This window comes from Solanum tuberosum, unplaced genomic scaffold (assembly GCF_000226075.1).
Source record: "Solanum tuberosum cultivar DM 1-3 516 R44 unplaced genomic scaffold, SolTub_3.0 scf00300, whole genome shotgun sequence".
In the NCBI taxonomy this organism is placed as follows: Eukaryota; Viridiplantae; Streptophyta; class Magnoliopsida; order Solanales; family Solanaceae; genus Solanum; species Solanum tuberosum.
This window is the reverse complement of record NW_006239221.1, coordinates 657,694-669,110: the sequence shown is the minus strand read 5'-3', so window position 1 is coordinate 669,110 and position 11,417 is coordinate 657,694. Positions and strand designations below refer to the sequence as shown.

At 36.4% G+C, this 11,417-nt stretch overlaps 1 protein-coding gene across 2 annotated transcripts; it reads left to right on the top strand.

Annotated features, from left to right (window-relative positions):
• The first annotated feature begins 5,907 nt into the window (after nucleotides 1-5,907).
• On the top strand, nucleotides 5,908-10,971 carry LOC102592388 (peptidyl-prolyl cis-trans isomerase CYP28, chloroplastic). Of its 2 annotated transcripts, none has more exons than XM_015314450.1 (2): nucleotides 5,908-6,680; nucleotides 10,623-10,765. In XM_015314450.1, the coding sequence occupies exons 1-2, from the start codon at nucleotides 5,996-5,998 to the stop codon at nucleotides 10,673-10,675; spliced, it is 738 nt and encodes a 245-aa protein (XP_015169936.1). In that variant the 5' UTR covers nucleotides 5,908-5,995; the 3' UTR covers nucleotides 10,676-10,765. The 2 variants fall into 2 exon arrangements, with proteins under 2 accessions (XP_015169936.1, XP_006359534.1); XM_006359472.2 differs by having other exon boundaries at nucleotides 5,910-6,680; nucleotides 10,633-10,971.
• The last annotated feature ends 446 nt before the right edge of the window (nucleotides 10,972-11,417 follow it).

Here is an 11,417-nt window from a genome sequence, read left to right as displayed (position 1 = left end):
CCAAAGTTGAGGGGTATTTTTGACCCTTTTCCCTAAAATAAATCCGATCTTGGAAGAAAAAAATGCATCAAACATTTTTATTTAGAACCAGCGAGCAGTCGAATGAGACAATACAGTCATACAAGGGTATGGCAACACTCAATTTTCAAACTTTGCAATGTTAAGTTTATTTTAATTCTCCGATAAAAAAAAAGTTCATATGTCAAATAAAACTTATAATACTAAGCCAGGCTAACTCGTTCATTGCCCAGCCTTAAAAGTGGCACATAATGGACTAATAAAGAGCCTACAAGTGACATAATTACCGAGAAGCTTAACACCACAAGATTCAAAAGTCTTCTTTACTTTAAACTTCGTGTCAAGTCAAAACCAGGCAAACAAATTGAAACGGAGGGAGCATTATATTAATTTGAATAGTGAATCTACTGAACATGAGCAGATGGGAATTCCAAGGTCAACAGAGGCAACGTATGACAATTTGTTGGAGCATTATGTGGCACAAGCTGCTCATAAAATAACCTTTTTGCTGATGAAAATAGTACAAAAGATGCACATGCTGAGTCTCCTATAAATTGGTATAAGTCTTCATTAGAATGATCAGTAATTTAAAAACAATACTTAATTCAATACACCTAAAAGTGCAAAGAACAAAGTAGAAACAAATAATCAAGGAAGAGAACTCCTAGGAGAAAACACTTATTTTGAGGGAATCACAAGGGAACTACAATAACAAGAACAGATAACAAATTTCTACCTAGACTATTCCCTCCATATCATAGTAAGGCTAGTGACTCCATGAGATTGTATTCTATATAAACCCTTTGCAAAAATATGAAAAAATGTTCAAAATAACCACGTCGACATCACATGCACACACATAGACAGTGAAAAACTCACCTCACTATCCAAACACCTTTAGAAAGAATAGAATGGCCACTGGAGCAGCTGCAATGATGCTTCAGTGTGTCTTTGACGGAAGCTTGTCCATGTCAGATATGGATATCGAGAGATGACCTTGCCATAAAAACTGCAGTTGTGCATTGCACAAACAGAAGGGCCGGGGATATATCACAGCCAAGCACTTGTGTCCATAGTAGGAATATATCATTCCCCAAAAGGCAAATCTGGAAAGATATGATTTTGTCAATAGAAACTCCCAAATTCACTTCTCCATCTTCATCGTCTTGAGATAATTAATCAGTTGGGAGTGTACAGCATACAGCTCCAATGTTAGCTAGTAGTTGATAGATTTTCCTTTGTACATTCTGGTAAGTACATGTATACTTCAGTATCCGCTTCATAGGTGATGCAAATTTACAAAAGAAAGAAATGCAACTTGTTTTCTTTCTTTCCAGGATTCAAAAGATTTTAACTTTAGCGAACACTGAGAATGCAGCATTTGAATTCACATTGTACACGTTCGTTAGTAGAATTAGTTTTTGTTCACTAACAGAGTTTGTACACTGATTCTAAACTTACCATCACTTCATCTTTCACATTCTTTTCTTCTGTCCTGTTAGGCTCCCATAGTCCCCGAAATTAGTCCACTGGTTTGTTATTTACACTTCTCTCATCCTCATTGTTTAACAAATTCTGTTCCTCGTAGTCTATTAAATTTCGTTATTTCACTAAGACAAATGGTTTGTTCATAGTTCATTCTGCGTCATCAGTAAAGTCAAAGGGAATAATGTCGGAATGGCCTACTTCTATGTCTTTTCTGAACTTACATTGCCATTCACAATATACAAGGAAATACTTTGTAAGCCTTTTCTAAATCATCTGTCACTTTCACCAGATCTGTTTACTACTCATCCAAATGGATTTGTAACGTGTTTTCAACTGCTCTTTAAATATATGCAAGGGTTAATACCAAAAGCATCCAAGATAGAGAAATCAAAAAAGCAACTCAGTGCACTAAGCTTCTACTGAGTAGGGTCACAGTCTTACCTTGCATTTCTGCAAAGAGGTTATCTCCACAGCTCGAACCCATGACCTCACATAGCAGTAACTTTACCAATTACGCCAAGCTCCCCTTCTCAAGATGGAAAAGCTATGTCAATATTTGCACAAAAGTCTTATCATTCAGGGTCTACAGCCATCAATAATGCAGTTGAACTTGTATGGAAACCCCACCACTTGAAGGGCCAGAGAAGGTTTGTAATTTTGGTATATTTTGTATATCTTTAGTTTAAGACCGCAAGATTCAAAAGTCTTCTTTAATTTCTTGAATTTCGTGCCAAATCAAAACCAGACAAACAAATTGAAACGGAGGGAGTATTACCTTAATTTGAAAAGTGAATCTACAGAAATTGAGTAGAGGGAATTCCAAGGTCAACACCAGCTCCACTTGCTTATGAAAACAGTACAAAAGAATCTGCACTTGCTGAGATTCCTATAAATTTGTATCAAGCTTGATTATAATAATCAGTAATTTTGGAATACTGATATACACAATTGTTTAGCCTATGCTTACTTTAATCTTTTCATTTATCTTTCTTTTTTCGAGGGTAACTAACACATCGAAGTACTAAGAACAAAAGCATATTAGAGAAGTTCCCAAATGAAAAACAATACTCAATTCAAGACACCTACAAGTACAAAGTACAAAGTAGAAACCCGTAATCAAGGAAGAGAACTCCTAGTAGAATACACTTATTTTGAGGAAATCACAAGAGAACTACAATAACAAGAACATATTAGTACTTCCAAATTCAAGATATGATTTTGTCAATAGAAGCTTCCAAATTCACATCTTCATTGTCTCGAGATAACTAATCAGTCAGGACTCAGGAGTGTAGTACAGCATACAGCTCCAATGTTAGCAAGTAGTTGATAGATTTTCCTTTGTACATTCTGGTAATACTTCAGTATCCACTTCATAGGTGTTGTAAATTTACAAAAGAAAAAGGAAATGCAACAATTCTTACTCTTCATGATTTCTATGAGCAAATGCTCCTTATTTTCTTACTTTACGTAAACACTGTGAATACAGCATTTGAATTCTGAAATTGATCACATTGTACACGTTCGTTAAGTAGAATTAGTTTTAGTTCACGAACAGAGTTTGTACGCTGATTCTAGACTTTTATTTTCCCTTTGTATCTGTTAATAGGTATAACTTGCTATTTCCACTTCTCATCCTCATAGTCTATCCTTCACCAAGACAAATGGTTCGTTCATAGTTCATTCTGCTTCTTCTTTTCGTCATTTTTTGTTACTAGTTTCTCTATACTTTAACCAATTTAAGAATAATTTACTACTGTTAAAACAATGTATCGCTTTACGTCTTTGAGATTATAAAACTAAGCTCATTCAATAAAGTCAAGGAGAATATCAGGATGGCTTTTTTTTAATGTATATTCTGTACATCAAATACAAGGAAATACTTTGTAATCTTTTTTTTAACACCATCTGCCAGTTCCACTGGATCAGTCCAAAATTTCATTTCATCGGTTTCTCCATCTCCAGAAAAGGCTTGAATACTAATATTGTCTCCTCAGATTTTCTCGTAAATATCTCTCCTTTATGTTCTTCTGATACCATTTGTCAAAATATATATATATGTCAGATTTGTGTTTGTGAGTGTGGTAATAATCGAAGGGGTGCTTTGACGTAGTTGGTAAAGTTGTTGTCATGTGACCAGAAGTCTGTTGAAACAGGCTCTTGTAGAAATGCAGGTAAGTCTGCATACAATTGACTCTTGTGGTTCATCCCTGCCCTGCCCTGGACTCCGCGTATAGCGGAAACTTAGTGCATCGAGCTACCTTTTTTGGATGTAAAAATTCCAAATGGGTTAATACATGTTCTCAACTTTTCTCCAAAAATATGAGATTTAATACCAGAAAACAGTCGAGATGGGAAAGCCACGTCCATATTTAGCATATGCAAGAAAAATTTATGGATCGAGAATGTCAAACTGAGAAGAGATGCATAGTACTAACAGCAATATATATTCACCTAAAAATAATTCTGATCGTGCAAACACAGATTTCAGGTCATTTATGAGAAGAAACAAAGCATTTCTCCATTTAAGCAAATAGACTTCTAGCCCGAAATTAAGCAAAGTACATGGATCTTGGGAAGTTCTAACATGCCTCGCGGAATCCATTTGAACGACTGGTTCATCATTCATACGCTGCATCAAGCAGTTTTAAAACAGAACCAGCATAGTTGAATGTGCAACAGAGTCACACAGAAACTACAGCTAGTTGAAATAATGGAAATTTCAATATATTTGTATTTCTTTTTCCTCCCTTTTCATCTTTTTTCATTAAAGTCCGTGTTGTATGTGCATTTTGCATTTAAAGCCCCAACAAACCTTAGAGCTTTTTTGCGCCTTTTGCTTTTGATAACACTGTCATTGATATGAAAGAGAGTAATTGCTCAACTATCTACTAACCTTCTACCTTAATCCTCGACCTCCATACTCTCCTATTCAGGATCATGCCCTCGATATAGATGAAGATGTACTAGTAATTTAAAAGATCTTGATACATTCAATTATTAGTCTATGATATATGTTTCTTGTTTCTTATTGTAATTGACATATCCAGCTATTAAGAACAAAAGTAGATTAAAATACTTCTTCCAAAAAAACTACTCAAGTCAAGACACGACTACGTATGCAAAGTACAAAGTAGAAACCCAGAAAAACTAAGCTAACGAGATCAAATATAGTATTAAAATGTTAAGATTCTTTCTCTCTTGGTCCCGGAGGCAAGGAAGAGAACTCCAAGGAGAAATCAAGTACTTCGAGGGAATCGTTAGAGAAGTACAATCACGCCAATGCTAACCAGTTGCATAAGACAAATAAAGCATGTAAGATTTTCAGTCATTCAATTACAAGTAAGTACATCAAAAAATTATTCCAAGACTGCAGGATGGACAAAAGAATCATAGGAAAAAACGTCTGTTTCATTGGTAATAAGATAACCAAAACAAACAGAAAACAGCCCGATTTTTCACCTTGATTCTACCAAAATCCGCAAAGTTGGACATTTAAATTAATGTTTGTTAGCTCTTATATAAGCCTTATAAACAGACAAAGAATTTCAAGAACAATCAAACTTTACCTTTCATAGTAGGGAAGAGGACGATCGAGAGAGATGAACATGACTAGTGGAGCAGCTGAAATGATGGTTCAGTGTGTCGTCTTTGATGGAAGCTTGTCGATGTTAGACATGGACATCGAGAGGAGGCCTTATCATCGCAACTGCAGCTGTGCATTGCATCAAAAGAAGGCGAAACAACTAAATACTTGCGTCCACGGTAGGAATATATCACCTAAAAGGCAAAAACAGAAAGATATGACATTGTCAATAACAGCTTCCAAATTCTCTTCTCCATCTTATTCTTCTTCCAATATTCACCAGTCCCAAATGTACAGCATATAACTCCATCTTTAGCAAATAGTTGATAGATTTTCACTAAGTTGCTCGAACTCATACTACTTTTGAAGGATCCAACACGTACCTGATGATCACATTTTTGAAGAGTCCGAGCAACATAGGATTTTCGAGCATAGTCAACTCTCCGATGGATTGAGTAGTTTGTACTCTGGTAAGTTCATGTATACATCAGTGGCAACTTCATACTTACTAGAAACTTAAAAAACGAAAAAATGTTTTTCCTCTTCAGGATGTGTATATGAGCAAATCTTCCATTCATTTTCTACTTCAGAAAAATAATGTACACTGCAGGGGCAGAGCCAGGTTGGGCCGAGGGGGTTTATTTGCGAAAAATTATATTGTTAATAAATGGTTAAAATGATATCTTATGCATATATAGTAAATGTTGAAACCTTTGACTTCTTCGTATGTTTACTTCTTCATATTTTGAATCGAATTAATAGATATTATAAGTTGTACTAAAATATCAAAAAAGTAGTCCCCACCTAGTCTCTCTTTGTGTGGCCTGCACTCTCCACGTAATCAAATTTATCTAATCTTCTCAAACTCTCTATTACTCTTCTCCACCACCATGCACCGTCGTCATCATGGGCTGCTCCGCCACCCTCCTCCCTACTCCTCCTCATCTCCGCCGTCACTCCACCTCCCCCTTCCCTCCTTCTCCCCACCTCAACCGCCGCAACCTCCTCTTCCTCTCCACTACTCTCACATTTCCTTCAACCATCTCCACCTCCGTCGCCGCCCCACCGCCGTCACCGGACACCACTATCACCGAACGAGTCTTCTTAGACTTCAGTATATGTCCTAATTACTTCACAAACAGGAATCTCGGAGATGATCTCTCTAATTGCGCTGATTCTGAACCAATTGGTCGACTTGTTCTAGGGCTTTACGGTAACCTAGTTCCGATTACTGTGTCGAATTTCAAAGCTATGTGTACTGGTTCATCTGGATCGACTTATAAGGGTACTTTGGTCCAGAAAATATTTCCGGGACAGTTTTTTATGGCGGGGAGACAGGGGAGAAGAGATAAAGGAGAAGTGAAACCGCCATTGAAGTTAATTAGGAATGTAGAGTCAATTGAATCTAAAGCTTTTCTTTTGGAACATTCTAGAGCTGGAGTTGTTTCATTGCCTTTATCTGAGAATGATGATGATGATGATCTTAAGCTGAATCCAAATTATCATAATGTGGAGTTTTTGATTACTACTGGACCTGGACCTTGTCCTCAGCTTGATAGCAAGAATATTGTTTTTGGAACTGTTCTTGAAGGTGAGTTCTCAGAATCTACAAATCTATCTCCTTTAGTTCAGTTTAACTTATATACATTGAGGGCAAAGTCTGTCGGGAACAGCCTCTCTACCTCTGAGGTAGGGGTAAGGTCTGCGTACAAGATAGGAGTAAGGTCCGCGTAAACTGTACATTCCACATTCCCAAGACACTATTTTGTGTTGTACACTGAAGATGTAAATGAATTTTATCTATTAGTCTATTTGAATGTGTTGTAGAAGGTAGCATGCCTTATATTCGAATTAGTTATCTCGATTGTTATTGAAAATTACCATAGTTATCTTATAGGTGATTGAGTTGTCAGTGTGTAGAAGTTAAAACACTTTAGTTAATCCCATTACAGTCCTCCACCTTATATTACACTGAAAATGTAATGAATGTTTACATATTGGTCTATTTTAACCTGTTGTAGAAGGTAGCATGCCTTATATTCGAGTTAATAATTTCAATTTTTATGGAAAATTATTGTAGTTATCTTTTAGGCGACCATAGTGTAAAAGGTCTTTTATATTGTTAGTGTAATAGAAGTTGAAAACTTTAGTTAATCGCACTATACTATACTTTACCAACTGAGCTAACATTGGGAGACTTATACTCTTTTAGTTGGCACATGCATGTTTAGTGTAAAAGGGTGCTTCGCCGTAGTGTTTGTCAATGTTGTGACAAAGTAAATATTTGCTTAAGAAAATGTTAACTTGCTAGTCGAGAAGTGATCTTTACATTTAGATATTCGTAAGGTAAAATGACGTGGTTCTCCAATTGATAGTACGAGTCAATACCTCCATGTGCCTATCTACCCTACTAAAGAAGATCGATTTAAAGGTTAAATAGAGGTATATTTGATTGGAGAAATATGGAGGAACAAGGAATACTTCTAGAGTTATCATTTTTATTGAGTAATGGGCCTAATAAAACTGGATGGATAGAGTATTCATATATTTGTCCCCAAGTAATCTAGAATTTAGGCATTGTTGATTGATCATATGGATCTGAAATAGTTCTAGACTAGAATCAGTCTATGACTTTGCTATTGTGTCGTTCACTTTGAGGTCCTTTATTACTTTAATGATAATAAAATTCAAAGCCGTTTTCTTTAGTAAATAATTTATTTTTAAGCAAAACCTCACCTATCATCCCGATGTATCAAATTTTGCTCATTGTATCTTTTGGTTAAGTGATTAAAGACTTCACTTTTAACGGTTCAATCAAAAGAAGTACTCCCTCGGTTTCACTTTGCTTGTCTCCCTCGGTTTCAATTTGTTTGTACTTTCGTTTTAAGTACGTTTCAAAAAGATCAATGTCTTTTTACTTTTTTGGCAACTCTTTAGTTTGAACTTTCCACCTGGCATGTTTAAGACTACAAAATGAAACAATATTTCGGTACATTCTACATATCTTTAGTTTAAGACTGCAAGGTTCAAAAGTCTTCTTTACTTTCTTAAATTCCTTGTCAAGTCAAAACCAGACAAACAAAATAAAGCGGATGAAGTATTATAATAGATGTCCAAGGCACTGAAATCCTTGGGCTATCTCAAACTTTGTTGTCTGTATGGATTTTTTCCATCTCCTATCCTTTTAATCATCATTTCTGCTGCTCAAACCAATAACAGAGGCACCTCAGTCTTTTGGAAACAGCTGTAAGGTCTGGGTACACTATGTTGTTGGTGTTGTTGGACCAAACTTCTATTAACCACCTAAGACAATATGCCAGATACGTAAACTTGAAACTGATTCAAGCAGATAGGGACAAATGATGACCAAAAATTTCAGTGAATGGCATGTCAGTGAAATGTTTGCAAGTTCCGATTTTGCTGTTAGCTACTAAAAAAATTGACAAAAATCACAGAGGGATAACATGTCTCAACATTGACTCTACCAAACATGGCAACCTAGGTAATGAAAAATAGTAGGAAAATAAAAAATTTAGTCAACTACAGGTCGTTCCTAGCAGTTGTTAGATTGAAAGAAAAGGGTAGGTTCACTCATGACTAAGTAGGCAAAGTATATAGATATACCTAGGAGTATGAAAATGGAAGGGGAAATGTAATATCTTTCTAATCTCAGCTCGAAGCGGTAGCTAAATGAAGAATAACTAAAAGGAGAGAATTCTTTCTGGAACTTAAATTTAAACAGATGAAAGGAAAGGACATTATGGGCTAGTATGGGACTGGAAAGTTGAGAAATAAAGGCTTTAGGAACAAAGGGAGTAAATGAAGAAATGCAGAAAAAGAGAGGAATGAGCTGAAAATTGAAGAAGCAGGGAATGACAGTAGAGAATAATAGGAGCAAGAAGGGACGATTACAGGAGTGGAAGGTGGGGAAGGAAGAAAGAGAAATCTGGCAAAATTTTGCATTTTCTTTATTGATTCTAAATCGATATGTATACATCTCTAGCAAAGAGTATGCTTATAGCATTTAACTTTTATACACCGATAGAAGAAGGAATTTCTAAATGTGCAGCTTTCTTAAAAATCAAATACAAGTAAAATTGTCCATAGTATGTTTTTAGATTGGATATCTGGATAAAAGGGTAAGTAACCTTCTATAATCAATTTTTTATTTTTTTAATAAAGGACCTTCTATGATCAATTTTAAACTAAACTAATAGTAGTACGTTTTTGTCAGTGTAATATTAATATAATTCAATTCATGCTTATATGGGGTGAGACGTGTGCATAATGACTTTCTTTGGTTGCTGGTCACAGCGCTGCATTAGATGCTGATTGACTTGCAGAAGATCAATACACTATATCATGTAGCGCCAGTTAAATAGCCGGCTTTTAGTGAGTTGATCAACACTGTAAGAGAAGTTTAAGTTTACCTCGACTTTTCAAGTCTCCTGCACTATTTGGCTCACAGTAAGACACTTGTGGGTGCTTAGGCTTGTGTGATAGGATCCAGAGTGAACTTGTTATGTGCAATTAGGACTTATTAGATAAATGTTGTTTCAAGTTAAACATTAACCTGCTGCTTAATATGGGATGTGTTCTACCAGGTCAAAATAGGTAAAGAAATTGAAGGAACAAACATGATGCCAACAAATGCATAAATCGAGATGGTTCTTTCCCAATAGTTAAGGCAAACAGAACTTTTATGGAGTCGGTTTGAAAATTATATAGTACTAACACCGACTGAGAAGACTTTACCTACTGGCTACAGCATAGAACAAATATTGCTGAGTGATTTTGAGGCCTGGTGATATTAGAAGTTGCTCACACACCATCTTAATTAGTCAATTCACCTATCTGTTTCTTTGTGTTGCTCTGTTGTTTTGCAGTAGATATTGCTATGGCTGGTGTATAATTGTCAGTTTTAGACAGGGATCAAGTCTTGCTCTCTATTATTTAGTCAACCGTATTGTAGAGAAAAGTAGGACGAGAAACTAGGCAAATTCTTGTTAAATAAAGACTAATGTAAAAGGTAGTTGTCTGAACATGCTGTGATGTGGGCTCAATTCACATCTGTGAACAGTGGAAAGCTATGCTTTCAACTTAGTTTTCGCAAGGCTTCAATGAGCGAAACAAGAGTAGAGAGTCTGCCTAGTGGAAGGACCCTTCACAGCTTCACCTCCAACTAAGGCTTGGAGTTTGAGTCTCCATGAAGGAAAAGAAGGAAAAGAAGACTGTTCGCCCCCGGGAAGGGGAGTATGAAGATGGGACTCCATATAAAAATAAAACTAACGAAGACCTTATCGGATGGTATAAAACGACTCTATGCTCGAGAAGGAAGAAACAAAAGAAAACGAAAATGATTAGTTCCTTGCTGGATATATGTGCAGCGAAAGCACTGCAATACTAGAAGTGACATGCCACTACTTGTGTACACTATTACATTTTTCTGCATAGTTACTAACATGAAACTTACATGCTGAAACAGTATCCGTCTGTTACGTCAAAAGCTCACTTTTTTTGCCTTTTCTTGGAGTGTACTGCAGGTTTGGATATTGTGACAACCATAGCTGCCATTCCCACTTATAAACCATCCGAAAACATTCGACAATATAATGATTTTGCTGAGCTTATTGGAGATGGGAGAGCAAAAACTGCTCGCGCAATCTGGAATAAGCCACTCAAGACTGTTTATATCAGTGATTGTGGAGAACTCAAAGTAGCAAAGCCTACACTTTCTCCTAGCCTACCTTGATCTGTTCAGGTTCCTTATTTTATTTCCATATCCACATTGTTACCATGACTTGTAAAGGTTTCTCTTTTCTGTATGTTACATTGACAGAAGAGGATTTACATAATGCAGAGCTTTTAAGTTGAGAAGTCCATATTTGTTCAGGGTAATTTTGGCAGTCAAAATTAGAAAGAGGGATAATGGGCTTTCTTTTAACACACACACACATGTAGTCGTTTTGCCACCTATTAAGAAAATAGGTACGTGCTGCTAGTGGGAGGTGGCAAGTATCCCATGGAATTAGTCAAGGTGCGCGGAAGCTGGCCTGGACACCACAGTCATAAAAAAAAAGGTCCCAAAAAATGGTCAGTGTCTCATCAACTTATACCAGCTACCATGCAAGAACCAATAGAAAGGATTTCAACGCCCCACCCTAGAAAAGAAGTAGAACACACAATCACCTACAACCTTTCTTCACCAAGCGACATCGTCATCACCTACAACCTTCCTTCAACAAGTAACATCATCGTGTGCTCCACTTTTGTTACCCTCATATATACATGGTGGGGAGAGGAGAGTAGTCAGAGTGAGTATGTGCCA

Coding starts and splice junctions, on each gene's coding strand:
- LOC102592388 (XM_006359472.2), top strand. CDS start 5,996: ATGGGCTGCTCCGCCACCCTCCTCCCTACTCCTCCTCATCTCCGCCGT. Junction 6,681..10,632: donor TTTTGGAACTGTTCTTGAAG/GTGAGTTCTCAG, acceptor AGTGTACTGCAG/GTTTGGATATTGTGACAACC.